The 20,359-nt window shown below is 37.0% G+C and overlaps 1 protein-coding gene across 3 annotated transcripts in view; it reads right to left on the bottom strand.

Annotated features, from left to right (window-relative positions):
• Positions 1-20,359, bottom strand: part of ARHGAP32 (Rho GTPase activating protein 32) — a 128,616-nt gene that overhangs the window by 68,841 nt on the left and 39,416 nt on the right. For all 3 annotated transcript variants that reach the window (XM_040255662.1, XM_040255663.1, XM_040255660.1), the window contains 2 exons: positions 12,605-12,691; positions 1,549-1,686 (listed from right to left, as the gene is read on the bottom strand). In XM_040255662.1, the coding sequence (XP_040111596.1) occupies positions 1,549-1,686; positions 12,605-12,691 (225 nt within the window). The remainder of the gene's footprint in view (positions 1-1,548; positions 1,687-12,604; positions 12,692-20,359) is intronic.

The following is a 20,359-nucleotide window of genomic DNA, read 5'->3' on the forward strand; positions in this document are numbered from 1 at the left end:
GGAAATGGAGGCAGAGAGACGTCCAGGTTTTCCATTGTATGACAGAATCTGTGGTTTCAGGGCGTTCCTGAGGCTTTGCCACAGTGGCAGTTCTCGCATGCCTGGAGCCTCTACTATGTAATTACCCAGGAATTAATTACAGATTGGAAGGGTTTTCCCCTCGGGACTTGCACTGTTCTCAAGCATCCGTTGTGGCTGCTAAGTAGTCTAATGCCAACACATTCCTTGTTCCTTTGAGAAAAATCTCATTTTTGCTCTCTGGAGGCTTTTTGGGTTTCCTCTCTGCTTTTGGCATTTTGAAATTTTACAATGTCTCTAGATGTTATTATATTTAACACTTAATGGACTGATTTAATCTGAAAACAGGCTCTTTTTTAATTTAGGGAAACATTGTGTTTTTGGAGAAGGAAATGGCAACTCACTCCACTATTATTGCCTGGAGAAGCCCATGGACAGAGGAGCCTGGCAGGCTACAGTCCACGAGGTGGCAAGAGTTGAACATGACTTAGCGACTAAACCACCACTACCATTATGTTTTTAGCTACTTCCATCCACTCTCTCCTCCTATAATAACTCCTATAAAGCAGCAGGAACTTGTGGGAACTTCTGGATCTATTCTCTGGGACTCTCAACTGTTCTCTCACAACTTTTTATCCCCTTGGGGCTGTGTTCTTACAGAGTTTGCCCTTCCCGCTCACTAATTCTCCCTTCATCTAAGTCCATTTTGCACGTCGTCGAGCTATTAATGTTTGTTATTATTAAAATTAACTTAAATGACCATATGTTCACTTCTAAGATCTCTGATTATTTTATTTTTATAAGCTCTATTCTTATTCCATGAATGTGACTGCCTTGCTTTCTCTAAGGATGGTAATCACGCTTCTGAAAGCCCTCTGTTTGCTCTTCTCTTACTTCATTTATTCAGTTTTTACACTGAAGATTTCTAGTTTACCTGTCCCTCTGCAGTCTTCCTGCAGAAGTTGCTCAAACTGTATTTTTTTACCCCCTTAAATCTTATCCCGTCCACTCCAAGATTCCTCACAATTTTGGACTCCCTGATGGTTATTTTCATTTTCTAATGTTATAAAAGAATCTCCTTCCTCTTAAATTAAAAAAAACAAAAAACAAAAAAAAACCTCTGTATAGTTTTACTAGAAAATTTTGACAGGCATGGAAATAAGTACATGGACACAGCCTGCCATCATAAACTGAATAAACAGCATCATTTGAATATACATGTCTTTGATTACTAATGAGGTCAACATTTTTCCATATTTTTGCTTCTGTAGTTTATATTCTCTTTGAAAAATGATCTGCTCATATATATCACCTACTTGTATATTAAGATATGAGTTTCTTTTTATAAAATTATACAACAAACCTATTTGAAATATCCTAAAATATCACTAATTTTTCTACTATTTTAAGAAGTAAAAATCCCTTGAATCTTCCTGAGTGCTCAAAATAAGCTTTTACTTCGTATACTAGCAAAAATTTTCTGCTGATTTACATAATAGTGATTACTTCTGCAACGTACTGAATGCTCACCTCTGGACTGTCCTTCAGAGCATCAGAACGGGGAAGCTCTGAGAGCTGGGAGAATCGTCGGTCATAAATACACAGATGAAGATGTTTATCAAGTACCCGAAAATCTTCATAACTTCTTTTAACAATCCAACTTTTGCCCTATGAGTAAGCAAAAAAAAGACCACTATAATTTGTCTCTATTGGGAGTGGTCATGTACCAGGCTTTATTCATAATGATAGGTTATCCATGAGATTTTATATTTACTAATTAATTTGACAGTAAACAGTTAAACTCCAAAACCCTCTAGTGAGTTATACATTAAAGCATTAATAATGGAAAATGAGCTAGAACTGTCCACTAAACCTCTTCTTACAACTGGTCAAGCCCACTGGTTCTTCATGGGAATAATAACTGGTAGAAGGAAGATAGCATGTGATCTTAAACCCACAGAAAGAACCATTAAATGATTCTGTGTGGAAGAATACTACCAAAAATTAAAGAAAAATAAAATTGGGTTACCATGAACATTTTCTGTGACTGACATCAGAAATGCACTGGCAATCAACACCATTAAAATCTCATCTAGGAGCATTCGGTGCGCTTATCGTATCTAGAACTCCCTGTATCTCCCCACTTTTCAGTCTTTCTTCCTTTCCTTGCCTAAGCTCTGAAGCTCATTAGATTTGAAAATTTAGTCATAGAACATATTTATCACATACTGTCTTCTAAGTTTCTCTCGAATCCATCACTTCATAGCCTGAGCTTTAGTGAGGACTCACATCACTTCTGACCTCCCTTCCTCTGATCTCCTCCTCCACTCCCCTCCACTAATATGAACTACAGAGCTTGTCAGGTCACACTGACAGAAGGCCTTCAAAATCTCCTGTGGGCAGTAGTGATGAATTGGTCTCCACTACACACCATTTGGTTTGACAATTTAATTTGTATGTGGAGGCTTTAGTCTCATAAGAATTTGGAGAAACTGGGAGAAAAAGAAACCATCTCAAAAATGAAGAAAAATCTCTAATGTTGCTCTTTTCCATTTGCCTCCACCAGATGGGGCAGAAGCAGAAGGTACCACTTCACGGGAGAGAGGCTAAATTCTAAACACAGGTATTGCCCATACTAACAGGATAAATATGCCTAATCCTACTTTAGACTGCCATTCTCCATTACACAGAGAGCAATACCAGCTCCGTCTTTCAGAAGGGGTTGTTAGAATGAAATAAGAGAACAGATGGGGCAGAAAATTTAAAGAACAGTCCCTGGGTCCCAATTCTAAGAAATGCTAGTTCAGTAACTCTGGAATGGGATCCAGTTAATCTGATGATCAGCCTGATTTGGGAACCACTGGTCAATCAAATCCAAACATACTTGCACATATGAGGACTTGCATCATCTGGGCTTGTCTAAGTCTGCAGTGTGATCCCAGTCACTACTCTTTCATGCTCTTTCTTTGCTTCCAGTTATGCTCAATTACTTGCATTCCTTCCATTTGTAAAATGTTCCTTTTCTTGCCTACATGATTTTTAAGTGCTTCTACTATGCAAAGTCTTTCTTTTACTCTTTGCTCAAATAAGCTCCTTTGTTTTCTGACTTCTACAGCTGCCATCTACCCAAAGCATTTCTGAGTCACAACAGTGGGTTAAATAGTTGTTCTTTCAGGATGGCAAAAATAAAAAAATAAATAAAAATGAACAATAAGGCAGAGAAAAAGAAAAACAACCTATTGCATAGTTACAAGTATCTTTTCTTTCACACATATATTTCAAAAATTATGCAACCCTTCAAATATCAGAAAATTATCAAAATTACTTTAACGTATGTATATTTCTATCAAAGAGATTAAACAGATGGTGACTTTTAATTTCAAAGCTCTGGTTTTTTTAAATTGAAATATAGTTGGATTTATAGTATTGTATTAGTTTCAGTGGTACAGCAAAATGATTCAGTTATATTATATGTATTATTTTTTCAGACTATTTTCCATTATAGGTTATTACAAAATAATAGATCTTTTACCTCCTAGGTTAAATTTATTTCTAAGTATTTTATTATTTTTGATGCAATTGTGGAATTGCTTTCTTAATTTCTCTTTCTAGTAGTCTGTTATCATAGTTCATAGAAATGGAACTGATTTTTGGTGGGAAGTTTGAAGTTTTCCAACTAAGATTAGGAACAGAGCAAGGATATCCTCTCTCATCACTGCTTTTAAAAACTGTATGAAATTTCTAGCTCATGCAATAAGACAAAGAAAGGAAATAAAAGATACATAGATTGGGAAGGAAGAAATAAAACTGCCTTTATACATACATGACACGATCGTCTAAGTAGAAAACACAAAACAAAAAACCTCTAGAACTAGTAACTGATTATAGCAAAATAGCTCGATACAAGGTTAATAAACAAAGATCAACTGCTTTCCTATATACCAGGCAATAAAAGGTGGAGTCTGAAATTAAAAACACAGTATCATTTATATAACCACCCCCAAAATGAAATACTTAGATATAAATCTAACAAAATATATAGAAGATCTACATGAGGAAAACTACAAAACTCTGGTGAAAGAAGTCAAAGGACTAAATGTGGAGAGATGCACCATGTTCGTGGACAGGAAGACTCAGTATTGCCAAGATGTTAATTCTTCCCAACTTGATCTATAGATTCATAATGCTTCCCCAGACAAAATCCCAGTAAGTTATTTTTCCATATATTAACCAACTGATTCTAAAGTGTATATAGAGTGGCAAAAGACCCAGAATAGCTAACACAATATTAAAGAAGAAGAAAGTTGGAGGACTGATGTATGTAACTTCAAGACTTACCATAAAGTTACAATAATCAAAACAATATGATACTGGCAAAGGAATAGACATATACATAAATGAAACAGAAAGCCCAGACACAGACTCACTTAAATACATTCAACTGATGTTTGATAAAAAAGGCAATACAATGGAGAAAAGACAGTTTTGTTTTGTTTTAAAATTTCAACAAGTGACGCTGGAACAACTGAACATCCACACACAAAAAATAAATCTAGACACAGACCTTACACCTTTCACAAAAATTAATTCAAAAAGACCCTAATAAGAAAACCAAAAAACTCTTAGAATAGAGCATAGGAGAAAATATAGATGACCTTAGGTTTGGTGATGCCTTTCTTTAGATATAAGAGCAAACGTAAAATCCATGAAAAAAAAAAACAGAATTGATAAGCTTCACTTCACTGAAATTAAAATTTTCTGCCCTGTCAAGAGAATGAAAAGAAAAGCCACAGACATGGGAGAAAATATTGGCAAAAAACATACTACTGATAAGGGATTATTAAGCAAAATATACAAAGAACTCTTAAAAACCAACAATAAAAAAACAAAAACTGATTTAAAAATGGACACCTTACCAGAAAGATATATAGATGGCAAATAAGCATATGAAAAGACACTCCACATCATATGTCATCAGGGCGAGGCAAATATAAACAAGAAGGTATCACTACATACCTAATAGAGCAGCAAAAATCCAGAATACTGATAACACCAAATGATGTTATATAAATTCCTGTTACATACAGGAATTTCCTTCCTTGCTGGTAGGAATGCAAAATAGTACAGCTTCTTTCACAGACATCACTTTCTTACAAAATTACTCATACTATGTTTTACCATAGGATACAGCAATTGCACTCTGTGGTGTTTACCCAAATGAGTTGAAAAGTTATGTCCACACACAAACCTACAAACAAAGATTTACAGCAGCTTTATTAAAAATTGCCAAAAAAAAAAACCTGCCAAAGCCTGGATGCAACCGACACATCCATTAGCTGGTGAACTGATAAATAATTTTTGGTACATCCAGACAATGGACTATGACTCAGCACTAAAATGAGGTAAGACATGGAACTGTGTGAAAGTCTCCTGCATGGCAGACAGATCGTTTACCATTGAGCCACCTGGGAAGCCCTTAAGTTACAAAATTAAGCCCTTAAATACAAAAATAAAATAATGATAATTCTGTGCTATGAAGAAATAAGCAAGAATCTACCATCCTGAGAAGGCAATATATTACATGATTCCAACCACAGGACACCATAGAAAATACAAAACTATGGAGACAATTAAAAAAAGTTGGTGGTTGCCAGGGGCTAGGGAGTAGTGAGAGATGAATAGGTAGAGCACAGAGAATTCAAAGGCTAGTGAAACTATTTTGCACACTATAATAGTGGATACACATTTTAAATTTATCCAAACCCAGAGAATGAACAACACCATGAGTGAACCCCTATGATAATGGTATGTCAGTGGAGGCTCATCTGCTGTAACAATGTATCACATTAGTGGGAGGATGTCCACAGTGGAGAAGGAGGTGCATGTATGAGGAGGAGGGATACATGGGTACCTTGTATTTTCCACCCAATTTTGCTGTGAACCTAAAATTAGTCTTAAAAAAAATCAAGTTTATTAAATTTATAAAAAGTAATCATGTTCTCTTCTCTCTAGAGAGTCTTACTCAAACAAATAAATATCAACAAGCAACCACATAAAGGCAATAGCCTTCAGAGACTCAAAAGGTAAAGACTGGGGACTGGATTTCAAAATTGCTTTCCTTATACATCAATAAACTGATTTCTTTCAGCTTTTAAAAACTGTTCCTGTGCAAGTAAAATGTCTGCTCTTTAATAAGATTTACATGCAGGAAATTAAAAGCTTAAAACATAATTTTCAAATCCTCCCAAGTTGCTTTAAAGTCACTGAGTAAAAGTCTAAAATCAGTAAAATACCTATCTTTTTAGTGGATATGGATATGGAATTTTATATGTAAAAAAACAACCTTAATCATGCAATTTCCAAATAGGCTGAATAAAGTAAATGATCAGAATATTTTAGAAATTCAATTATTTATTATAAAGAACAAAACAAAAAATTCATTATTCATATCTAAATTTTAATTTGCAGCGAATTTCTAACCTGAATAATATCAGTAAGTATTGCTCTCCAAGGATAACAAAAATCAACAATTCTTAACAAAGATGATAAAGAAGAATGAGAAAAAAGAAAAATCTCAGTGTATATAAGATCAAATTCCTAAGACAAAATTTTTCTTTCTCTCATTCATTCACCAGATATTTACTGAATATCTACATAGTACCAAGCCCTGGAATAAGTATTAAATAAAATAGAGAAAGGACCATCAAACCTCTGACTTCTTAGAATGTATTTCAAATAAGAAAAAAACTCCTACTTTTAAGTTAATAAATTGTTATGTTGTTTAGTCACTAAGTCATGTCCAACTCTTTGCTATGTCATGAACTATAGCCCTCCAGGCTCCTCTGTCCACAGGATTTTCCAGGCAAGAATACTGGAGTGGGTAGCCATTTCCTTTACCAGAGGATCTTCCCAACCCAGAGATCCAACCTCCATCTCCTGCTTGGCAGACAGATTACCACTGACCCACCTGGGAAGCCCTTAAGTTAATAAATACAAAAATAACATAATGATAATTCTGTGCTATGAAGAAATAAGCAAGAACCTACTCCAGTCAAGGTGGGGAGGGAGAGCCCCTCTGTGGAGGTGGCATCTAAACAGCCTCCTGAGAACTGCGCAGCCACCAGACACAGCACGTGCATGTGTGAATGGACTTACAGGCTGACCAACGGTAATGCCTCGTTGAGGAAAAAACTCAGGGTCTTAACTGACTGAAAACTAGTGAGACCAAAGCACAGGAGTGAGAGGACTGTCCCACGACGTAGAAAGCAGGCAAGCTCTGGATCCTGCAGGGCCCTCACAGGCCTTGGTGAATAGTTTGGGTTTAGTTTTAAATTCAGTAGAAATCTATGGCAGAGTTTTAACCAAGAGAGTAGCATGTTTAAATTTGCATTTTACCTCATTCTGGCAGTTGCTATCACAATGGCCCAACAAGGTACAGCAGCTTGACTATAGCTTGGTAATAACAGAAGCACAATGAGTTGTTGCTGTACAGTCACTAAGTCATGTCTGACCCTTTGTGACCCTGTGAACTGTAGCTTGCCAGGCTTCCCTGTCCTTCATGATCTCCTGGAGTTTGCTAAATTCATGTCCATTGAGTCAGTGATGTCATCCAACCATCTCATCCTCTATCATCCCCTTCTCTTCCCCTCAGTCTTTCCAAGCATCAGGATTTTTCCCAATGAGTTGGCTCTTTCTTCGCATAAGGTGGCCAAAGTATTAGAGCTTCAGCTTCAGCATCAGTCCTTCCAATGAATACTCAGGGTTAATTTCCTTTAGGATTGATTGGTTTGATTTCCTTGCTATCCAAGAGACTCTCAAGAGTCTTCTCCAGCACCACAGTCCAATTCTTCAGTGCTCAGCCTTCTTTAAGGTCCAACTCTCACATCCGTACATGACTAATAGAAAAGTCATAGCTTTAACTTTAAACAAAAACTATAATATATATTTGCAGTTCTTTCTGAGAAGAACAGTCTTCACCCATGTCCTCTGAAGACCCTTAATCATGGGAAAGTTTATCATGCAACAGAATTAATACTATGAATTAATTGTATGCATGATGAAGTTCAGTGAAAAGAAAGACCTGATTTAAATCTCAGCTTGACCTTATCCTGAACAGGGGACTTTACACAAGTTACTTGACACCTACAAGTGACTGTTTATTCTTTACAATGGGAATGGGCTTCCCTGGTGGCTCAGATGGTAAAGAATCCACCTGCAATGCTGGAAACCTGGGTTTGATCCCTGAGATGGGAAGATCCCCTGGAGGCGGACATGGCAACCCACTCCAGTATTCTTGCCTAGAGAATCCCTATGGACAAAGGAGCCTGGCAGGCTACAGTCCGTGGGGTTGCAAAGAGTTGGAAACGACTGAGTGACCAAGTACATAATGGGAATAGTAACACCTAAATTTCACAGAGAAGTTTTCACACTTAAATAAGAAGCTTGCCATCTGCTTATACATTGTATCCATATACAGGTGCTCTTCAAACATTAATAATCAACTCCATCCCCTTAGTAACAACATATGCTAAATGGACCAAGTGGAGGAGATACTTAATACTGAGGAATGCATTGCTGATGGTGGAATTTCAAGCATCAGTGTACAGGAGATATTTTGAGACAGAAAAGCATTCCCCTACAAGCAACTGTCTATTCCATCAACTGGGACATTAAAAAAGGCTTCACAGTACTGTAAATATTTACAAAACACTTCAGGAAAAATGACTTCTTATTATACATTGATGAATTCTGGTTAAAATACAAAGGTAGTTCATAAAATCCAACTTTAATAAGAACCATTCATTTCAACTACTCTAAAGCTTACTATGGGACAACAAAATATTAAGAAACAATTTTTCTTAAACTATACTTAGAGGGGCAAAGATCAGACAGAATTTTCATTAGGGCACATATCAGAATAAATTCTTACAATCACTAGGTTTAAATGAGTCATTTCAAAGTTAACACTTAAAAACTGATATCTGCTTATTTGCTAATGAATAAAATAATAGAATACAGAACACTTTTAAGATTCCCTACCACTGACATTACACTTATAAATGCTTTATTCTATGTAATGGGGCTTAATGTTATTAGTGTCAAGGTTTATTTCAAACTAAATACATGATATTTCCTGAAAAGCAGGGAATACATAGAAGAAAAATTAGTATGCTTTGCAGAAAAGAAAGTGTTCCTACTCAGATCAATATCATGATACAGACTGGGAAGAGTGTTTCTTCATCCACACTAGCTCATCTGTTTGTTCCATTTAGCACCTTCCCCCCTCAAGTCTGTTTCCTTGGAGAAAAGAATTAAAAGACGAAGGAAGGAATATGTAAGGCACATGGTTATATTGGTCAAGACAACTTACTCTAAATAACCATCAGTAGGAGAGGGAGAGCAATGAGGGCTCAGGCAGGGCATTATGTAGATCTGTTTCCAAGGCATTTGAGAAAGTCGCTTTGCCCATGGTTAATGTTCAGCTGAGACACAAGGATATGGCTGAATGAGATTTGAGTGACAGGTATTTGCTCCAACTGCTCTTGGCCCAGTATACCAGCTAGGAAATATTTTTATCAGTTCAATTCAGTTGCTCAGTTGTGTCCAACTCTTTGTGACCCCATGGATTACAGCATGCCAGGCTTCCCCGTCCATCACCAACTCCTGGAGCTTGCTCAAGTTCATGTCCATTGAGTCAGTGATGCCATCCAACCATCTCATCTTTTGTTGTCCCCTTTTTATTGCCCAGATTATACAGTCTATTGGGCTTCCCTGGTGGCTCAGATGGTAAAGAATCTGCCTGTAATGCAGGAGACAAGAGTTCTTGCAGGAACTCCCTAGGTTCCTAGGTTCTTTCCCTAGGTTGGGAAGACCCCTTGCAGGAGGAAATGGCAACCCACTCCAGTATTCTTTCTTGGAGAATCCCCATGGACAAAGGAGCCTGGTGGGCTACAGTCCATAGCATCACAAAGAGTTGGACACAACTGAGTGACTAACATATACAACCTATTGGCCTAGGGTTGCAGCCAGTTAACCTGGACTTTCAGAGGCTTCCACTTAAGAGTTTTATAGAGGTAGGTAGACAGAAGATATATCTTTACATATATGAATGCTATCCAGGTCCTGTCCACTGAAGTCATGCAAATAAACTAGATTATTAGCTTCGGTATATTTCTGTAATTCTTTAATAACATTAGAATATGCCTGCAGATTTCAGAGTGGCCAACTAAGTATAAATAAAGCTAGAATTATGATGGAAAAACAGAAAAAACCCACAAGAGTGAGGTTCAAATCCTGGTCTTTAATTTCATGACCATGGGGAAGTTATTGACACTCTTTAGTCTTACATTCATCATCTGTAAGATAGAAACCAGACTATATGCCTCACAGAGCTGTTTTAAGAGTAAATGATACTCTGTATGCCATAATATTTGTGTACCAGACATATAAGTGATCAAAAAATGCCTGCTGAATTTGGATCTATGCAGTATGGAACACATGGTTTACATTTCTAGATTCACAATTTAAAAGGAAATTAAAGCTTTAAGAGGCAGAGGCAAAAAAACCTTACAAGATCCAAATGTAATGTTAATACCTGAAGAATTAGTACCACAGCCTACAGAAAGGGAAAAGATCTCAGCTTTTTAACTGGACACTTTCTAAGAAAAAAGAACTATGGAAGAAAGTGTGTTAAAAAGGAAGGACCAAGAATTTTGGTTAAATAAAAAGAAATTTCAAGTGCACATTATTAAAAATTAGAAATTAGAAAGATATGAAACATGCAATTAGCTTCTATAATGAATAGATTACAAGGAGTAGAGGTGATCATACCTCATTTGGAGATAATACAATTTCTAAAATCTGTTGTATATTGTGAATCTCCCAGGAAACGTAAGAAAAGCTAGCAATCAGGAAATTGAAGTCCTTAGGAGCTCCAGCTAAGATTTCATATAGCTTAGGAAAGCAACTTTCATAACTTGGGCCTCAATTTCCTCATTTGCAAAATTAGAAGGTTTGATTTTGAGTCTAACTTGGCTATAAAAAATGCCTTTGGTCTATTATGGTTTATGGATGACATATATGGCAAGAATACAGAAGGCAAGCCATGAGAACGTATCAACAATTACTTCCAGTGAGGAGGCAGAGGAGAAACACGACAGCATTATTACAATGCAGTAAATTACTACCTTGATGTAATAAAAACATAACAAGTAGTCTGAAATTTTTTAAGCAGCTTGACAAGATACTTACAACCAGGAAAAGGCCTATCTATCTAGGTCACTACTTCATGGAGGCATAATCAGGTAACAATTACACATTCTAATGTATGGTACCAAAACGCCACGCTTACCTTTTGAAGGTCATGTTTTATAGACAGCATGGGTATTTTTGACATGTTTTGCTTATGAGAAAGAATAAAAATATCTGCACTTTCGGAACAAATGGAAATCACTGCTAAGAGAAGGCACTAAAAGATGAAGATTTCTGAAGGGATAAGAAGTTCATGACTGACATGCCAATCATGTACTCTAGATAACGAAGAAATGCTTTCTAATCGCCTGTTAATGGTTCATCATAAAAGCATCGGATATTTTCATGTAAAAATTAACTCACTCAGTGAAAGCATTTTTATGAAATATGACATGAAACACGGATTCAGAGCCTCCCACTTTCTCAAAGGAACCAACATGACATATAATAAAACATGTATAAACAGTACATAACTTAGAACATATATATACAAGCTAAGTTCAATTTCTAATCTCATAGTCTCTCACCTACAAATAAAAGCACTTAACTCTGAAAGGTTTGCCCTTAAAGTCACATCAAGACTAGGAACTTAGTATTTCCCATATGAAATAGCCATTTTCCAGATTATTTAATTTTTAACTTCAGGTACATGAATAATACTTTTTTTTGGAAAAAACATGTAAATTCCTTATCTCACTCCCTGTCAAAGGAAACTGAAAAGTTTGTACATAAGAAAGGTTTCCTCAAAAACACTTACTTTACAATGACTAATTCAAAGACAGGCAAGAAGGCTCAATGAACAAAGAATAAATCAAGGAACTGTTTACTTGATGGAGGAAATAATCAATGCTACAAGTGACATATTTGAAATCTCATTAAGAGCAAGTCACACTAATAAGCCTCAAAAAAGTTCTAACACTGAGAGTTAAGAAAGAGCATACTTCTAAAACATACACACATCCTACTGTTAATCCACAGTGGAACTTAAAGTCTGGGTTAGAAAAACGTGCCTCTGAGGCAGACACTACTTGGTCTGTTCTCTTAATGTAATATGCAAGCAGCAGCTGAACCATTTAATCTCATCATCAATAAAGGATAGGTTTCCTTTACAAGAAAATTTACAAGAATTTTCAAGTTTGTAAAATAAATATCTATTTAATGGACTCTATTGATTGTTTCCACTCTACATGCAGAAATGCCAATATGACTGAAAGAAAGAATAAAATACCTGTGTTGCCACAGTGCATGTTATTTGTTCATATTTATTCAATGTTATTCTTTTATATTTAATTCCTATTAAATTTTATGTGAAATGGAGAACCACCCACAAAATTACCTGACAAGCAATGTGCACGAGGTAGACCAGCTCTTTAGATTCACAGCCATTTTTTGTTACTTCATTCTGTTCTTCTGAAAGTGAAAGCTACGTCGAGCAGGAAGGGTAAAAGAGAGGAAAAGAAAGCCATGATTAATGAGCAAGAATATAATCAGCATTCAGCAATATTTGGGCCCTCACATCAACTGAATATAAGATATGCCTTATATTAGAACTTTATTGCTTAAAGCAGATAGATAAAATGAAGAAGTCAGGATTTTTTAAAAAATGTTTCTTCTTGAAAAAGAAGAGCTACATGAATATGCATAACAGAATCATTTTGCTGTACGCCTAAAGCTAATGTAAGATGTAAATCAATTATACTCCAATATAAAATACAACCTAAAAATAAATAAATAAAAATGTTCCTAAAAATTGTCTTTGTGGCATATATCTACACTAGCACAACTACAGAACAGCAGTAAAAAATAAAAGAGTCATTCATTCTATAGCAGGCTTTCATGTCCTTGATGTATAGCACAAATATGAAAGGAAGTTCAAGTAGGCCCCAAAAGACAGTGTGACCAGTGGTCTGAGAGAGCAAAGGGTCCATTACAGGGACTGCACACTGGCTGCTCAGGGAACAGGATGGGCCTGCAGACATGTTTTATTTCAGACTCACCATGTAGGTCTGCACATTGGATTTTATTTTTATTTGAACCACAGCTAGCATTTAGAAACTGAATGATTTCATATGAAAAAAATACAAATTTCTGGCTCTTGTTGAAAAATCTGAACCTCTGAACTACTGGACCCATATTCTCACATGGGCGACAACTGGCTGGAGCTGAGAAGTGACCATCCCTTTGAATGAGGCCTGTATTCTCCTAGAGTCTTTGTCGCAGAAGCAATTACTGATTTATTTTCCATCAATATCTGGGTGGAATGTTAACTATCATTCATCTTGCTATCTGCTTTGTTATTTTTTTACACCGTACTCACTTCACTTATTCACTCACACATCTGTTCCATCCAGGAATGTGAATTTGCAAACTCAGCTCCAGATACAGACAACCCTGAGTTCAAAAGTGCCACTAACTGGTTACATAATGTTGACCTACCTACCTATCTCGCATCTGGAAAATGGGAATGATATAAAAACACCCATTCTCAAGTCTGTGCCTAATAAAGTGTTCACCAAGGTGCGTGGCACTCAGTAAGCACTAAGCAATCATTACCTATCATTATAGTTAATATTATAAGAAAATAAAGTTGACGAGAATATATTCTCTACTTTTAAAAGGAGTATCATTGAAAGTATTAAAAAGAAAAAAAAACAAAACCAACCTCCTGGTATTAAGTAGGAGAAATCTGGAAGATAACAATCATTCTCACACTAGCCAAAACTAGCCAGATTAACTACAAAATGAGTTCCTTAAAAATTGAAAAGAAACCTACACAAGCTAAGTTGCAAAGAGTGACGAAAAGACTTTCCTGAGATAGAAGAGATTCCTATGGATGTGCTTGGATGCCTGGCAAAGATGCTGGAGGATAAGGAACCTGCCTTAGACAGGGTAGGGAGAAAACTGCCAAACCTCAGATGACTGCCTGTGGACTGGAGCGAGGAGCTAAAATTCCAAGAGCACTGTGCAGCACACAGTCAGTCTGAGGCACTCAGCAATGGCCTCCCATAGGTGTTCAGGTATCAACAAGTAGATCAGCACACCACAGGCGGGGCCAGAGCGAGAGGGCAGGAGAACTGAGAGAGATTAACCCGTGTGTGACGTGTGTAGAGCCTCCCCAAGCACAAGACAGCTGAGTACTGGAGATGGAGAAAGGGCAAGAGAGCTGAGGCCCCTGGAACATTTAACAAGTAGAGATTGGAGGGGCATAGAAAAGCTGAGAGAAACCCCACTGGGGCAATGCTGCATGTAAGAGTATAAGGCAGCTACACACTAGAATGAGGGCAAGGGGAGCCAGAAAAAGCTGGAGAGCAAAGAGAACTAGCAACTAGAGGGGCTGCTCTCCCTCAGTTCAGAAAACCGCTGGCTTAACAGTAGAGCACAAACAGACCTCAACAATTTTCAATTTTCCCTGCTAAACAAACAAACAAACAAACAAACAAACAAACAAAAAAACCCTCCTGAATCAGAATACTTAGAAGTAATGATAAACAAAAGCAAAGTAAAGCTGCCAAAAAGGTGAAGTTGCTCAGTCGTGTCCGACTCTTTGCGACCCCGTGGACTGTAACCTACTAGGCTTCTCCGTCCGTGGGATTCTCCAAGCAAGAATACTGGAGTGGATTGCCATTTCCTTCTCCAGGGGATCTTCCTGACCCAGGGATCAAACCCGGGTCTCCCGCATTGGAGGCAGACGCTTTAACCTCTGAGCCACCAGAGAAGCCCCCAAAGTTGCCAAAGGCTAGGTCTATATCAGGCTTCCCAGGTGGCTCAGTGGTGAAGAACCCGCCTGCGAATGCAGGAGATGCTGGAGACTCAGGTTCGATCCCTGCATTGGAAAGATCCCCTGGAGGAGAAAATGCCAACCTACTCCAGTATTATTGCCTGGGAAATCCCTTGGACACAGAAGCATGGCGGGCTACAGTCCTTAGGGTCACCAAGAGTTGGACACAACTGAATGACTGAACACAACATCACCACAAGGTCTAAATCAACCACAGATCAGCTTGACTCTGCTCACTTTAAACATGACTAACACACCCTAATACAACAATCTAACAGAATGGAAGAAGAAGGGATAAGCCCATTCCTGGAGGTAAAAATTATTGATTTTAGTTTCTACTATCTCTTATATATTTGGCATTAAAAAATTACAAAATATACACGGAAGCAGGAAATTGTGATCCATGGTCAACAGAGGAAATAAGCTAAGGAACAGACACAGAAATGCCCCAGATATTAAAATAATAAAAAGAATTTAAATTAATTATGGTAGAAATTCTAAAATTTAGTTTGAAAAGATACTATGTAAGAAAGTAAGAATACATAGAATTCTAGCAGAGACTGATCTGCAAATATATTTAAAAGAAAATGCTACAAATAAAAACTATGATGTCAGATATTAGTGGCATACTGAATATAGTAGATGAAAGAATTATTGAACTTGGAAACAGATCAACAGAATGTATCCAAGGCTGAGGCAGAGAGGAAAAAAAGAATGATCACTCAATCAATAACAGTACACTTGAGATCTCTGAGACAAGCAACATGTACAACTGGCGTGCTAGAAGGAAACGGGATTTGAATGGGACAGAGAAGTATCTGCTGAGGCAAAAGACAAGAATTTTCTAAAACTGGCAAATGATATCAACTAACAAATTCAAGAAACAGTGAACCTCAAGTAGGATCAGTTTCAAAACTCACAACAAGGCATATCATAATCACACTTTTGAACAACTAAATAAAGACAAGAATCTTGAAAGCAGACAAAAAATATATATATATAACTTTAAGGGGAAAATAAAGGTGAATTCTCACCAGAAGTAAGAGAGCCCAGAAAACAAACAGAAACAACTTTAAAGTGCCGGAAGAAAAAGCCTGCCAAATCTGTATCCCATAAAAATAAGCTTTAGCAATTTTAGGAATATAAACACATTTACAAATGACAACAGCTGAGACAACCTGTCTCTAACAGATTAGTGCAACAATAAAAGCTAATAGAACTTCCTCAGATTGATGGGAAATAGTACCACACAAAAACCCAGAACTTCAGGAGGGGATCAGCAACATCAGAAAGGGTAAATATGTAAGTAAACATACAATAGCTAAATTCTTGACAGTAACAGACAGCAGAAGTTTGATACTAACTTAACAGTTTTGAGAAAAGAAAATAAATGAGCCTAAGTTTTATTCAAACCTAAATATACAAGAGAAAAAAAAAAGCATTTTCTGATGAATAAAAGCAATTAATTTCCATCAATACATCTTCAACAGACTTCTAAAATGTATCCTTAAAGATGAAAAAGAATTCCAGGATAAAGAATAAGGTAAAAAGCAGAAATAATGAGCAAAGAATTCAGCAAGTAAGTATTGGATCAAAACAAATCTTAACGTGTAACAAAAATGGTAATTAATTATAAGAGATAAAGAGATGAAACTATAAATCCTAAACAACACAACCATGGAAGACAAGAAAGGGTAATTCCGCTTAAATCATTCTATCTGGTACTGCTTAAAAGATGAGTAAAGAGATTGATAAACTTTAGACTAAAAATTAGGTGTTCAAGTTAAATTTGGAATGATAACCACTAAAAGGACAGAAAAACCCTCTTCAGCTTTCAAACAATAAAGAGAGAGGTAAAAAATCTTAAAGGTCAATACCTGTAACAGAATTATGAATAGAAGCAAAATCAACCTTCCTAAGCAAAACCGAAGCAGGAGGAAGGAAGAAGACAGAAGGAGAGAGCAGATTTCCAAATTAAGGCAAGGAGGTGGGGGAAAAGCAAAACAAAATAGTCAAATGGCAGCAACAAAACGGTGCAGGGGGCAGCTCCAAACTCCAGTACCTTCACAGAAACATGAAAAGAACAAGGAAAAACTCTCTTGTGAGAGTAAGAACCAGCTTTCTCACTACTCTAGAAACAGCAGACACTCATGAATCTGTTCTGGGTGAGACACATGCACACCAAAGACACACGAAGGTCCTGAGCTCTAACCTCTACGTCATCTTTAGCTCAGGCAGAGATATGAGCTGCCTGGTTAAGTGCTGAATGGACACTCAACATGAAGGAAATGTGCAAAGACTGGAGAAGTAGATTTCTGTTTGTTTTACTTTTTATTTTTAGCTCCTGGCATTCAAGGAATTCCCTGACAAAACCCTTCTGGAGCCTGTGCTCCCAGCAGTGGAAGTGCAAAGTCCTAACCACTGGACTTCCAAGGAAGTCCCAATTTTGTATATTTTAAATAAATGATATAAGACACACTCAAAGAGCTTAAAGAAACTACAAAGAACTAAAGGAAAGCAGGGAAACAATGTATGAAAAAAATGAGCATATCAATGAAAAGAAAGAAAAAAAAGGGAGCCAAACACAGATTTGGGGGATGACAAAATCGTTACCTAAAATGAAAACTTCACTAGAAGAGAGCAACAGCAGATTTAGGCAGGAAGAAGAATCAGATTACTTAAAGAATGGGTAAATAAAAATATACAGTCCAGGCTCCAGTGGTTAGGACTCCACACTCTCATTGTCGAGGGCCCAGCTGCAATCCCTGGTTAGGGAACAAAGATTCTGCAAGTCACTCAGCATGGTGCCACACACACACACACACACAGATATACAGTCCAAAGACACACACACACACACAGATATACAGTCCAAAGACACACAGACACACACAGATATACAGTCCAAAGACACACACACACACATACAGATATACAGTCCAAAGACACACACACAGATATACAGTCCAAAGACACACACACACACACACACACATATACAGTCCAAAGAAGAGAAAGAAAAAAAGGGTGAAGGAAAATGAAAAGTACCTAAGGGACCTGTAGGACATCATAAAGAGGACCAAAGCAATACATTATCAGAATTCCAGAAGGAAAAAGACATAAGGAGATTATCTGAGGAGTGATATTAGGAAGACGGACGAATAGGAGAACACCGACTTTAGACCCCTTCACAAAAATAGGTATTAGCAACTATCCATCCAAGTTTTTATGGTTATCACAATGGGATAAAACAAACCAAGTGAAAGATGAGCCAAAATGGGGTTAAAATATTTACAATACACATGGACAGATTTTTAAAAATAGAATATATAATGAAAAAAATGAAATGGGTGTTTACCTACCCTAGTATCTTGAAAAGTATCTGGAATTTAAGTGGGGATCAATAACTATCTGATGAATGGTTGAATAAGCAGACACAGTCTCACTGGAATACAGCACTTATTTTCAAAACTGAATTCATTCTCTTTGCCTGTATAGTCTCTTCTTCCTCTTGAATTCCCCAAGTGAGTAACATAACTACTCCCCCAGCTGACCAACCTAATTACCCTAGAGCCCTCTATCACCTCCTCCTCTGCACACATCCTTTCTTTCATATTCCCAGGGTCAAGATCTAACCTACACCTTTAATTCATTATTCTCTCCTATCTCCCAAAACTTGCCTCTCAACCCTGCTCCTGCTCCCACTTTCCACTGCTGCTTCCCTAGCTCTGGGCCTCCCTGCATCTGATCCAGAGAGACTAGATGAATAAGTAGAGTGGTCTTCTAACTGATTTCTTTCTACTTCTTACTACACACTGCTCACAGTAGCTTCTTCTCAAAATTCCTCAATACTTTGTCAGTCCCTACTAAGAAACTAACTTAAAGCCAAAGTCCGAACACCTTAGATGAGCTCTGAAGGATGGCACTTCTCCAGATTATTTTCTAAACCCTGTTTGTCCACCATCATTCTAACCCATCCATCCCCTTTCCTTCTGGGGACCTTGGTCTGTGGTATTTCTCCTGGTCTAAATGCTCTTCACTTCTATCTCTGCATATCCAAAACCTGTTCAGTCTTCAACAAAGCCTTCCTTGAATGCTACAGGAAATAACCTCTCCTGCCTTTGAATCCCTATCAGAGCTCCAACAATCTTACTACTTTTATTGGTATATTGCTTACTTCCCCTGAGGAAAGACTCTCTTATCTACTTCGTCAATGACACTCAGAGTACCTGCCAGAGACAAGGCATTCAGCAAAATCATTCTCAATGAATTGTTTGTAGTCATTAAGACTTCCACTACCCACAAGTCTCAACACAAGGATGTTTTACACAGTACATGAAGCACATATACCTAGAGTATATACGCCATGAAAGATGAGGCTACATTTACCTATAGAAACTTATGACAGGAACATAATGATTTATTTTTACTTCCTTTGACTTAATCTCAATCCTTTGCCTATAAGAAAAAGAACACAGAATTTTCAAGTCCCATCTTCTGGATTTCTTACAGATCTATTTTTGGAGTTATTTTTCCTATATTCACTTTTCAATCACCATGGAAACCAAGCTGAAATTAGTGTTGTTAGGATCTTTAAAAATACAACTCTATTCAGCAAGTCGTCAAATGTTCAAAAAGTCCTTTCTCTGCATGGAGAACGGAAATCAGTGTAAAGTTGTATAAAAATATATCACCCTACCCACATAAAAACCATTCATCAAAGTTTAATCAACAGATTGCAAATTGAGCAAAGAAAGAGTTCTTTTCTTTTTATTCATCTTTTATAATGCTATCATGGCTGCCGTTTCACTATGACATACCTGTGTAGTTTGTAAACAGTTTTCCTCACCTCCATAGACTGTAGTAGACATGTAAACAAGAAAAATAATTTCTGTTGCATGTGGTCTGCTCACACCTATGATCAACATCCTAATATTCAACACTGAAAATACATCTTCAAAACTACTGAGTTGAGAACACCAAGTGGAAGAATAACTCTATATTTGAGATGTAGCTCTATGTTACTTTTTAGGTGGGTAATAAGTGAAGCAAGTTCTAATTTCAGAACATAAGGCTAAAATCAATGAGGCAAAATTTCAATTCAAATTTCTTAGGTGAAAGCTAGAGAACTACATGAATCTTAATAAACGTAATAGTCCATTTTTCCTTCCAGAAGGGGAAAAGAACACTGTTTCCGCAGGGAAGTATCAGAAGAAGGAACTGGTTTGCTAATCCTTAAACACCAGAACCACCCTCAGCTCAACAAGAGTTTCCCAGCATGAAGAATAAATGGAAATAAGATTAAATGACATA

This window comes from Oryx dammah, unplaced genomic scaffold (assembly GCF_014754425.2).
Source record: "Oryx dammah isolate SB20612 unplaced genomic scaffold, SCBI_Odam_1.1 HiC_scaffold_15, whole genome shotgun sequence".
NCBI lineage: Eukaryota > Metazoa > Chordata > Mammalia > Artiodactyla > Bovidae > Oryx > Oryx dammah.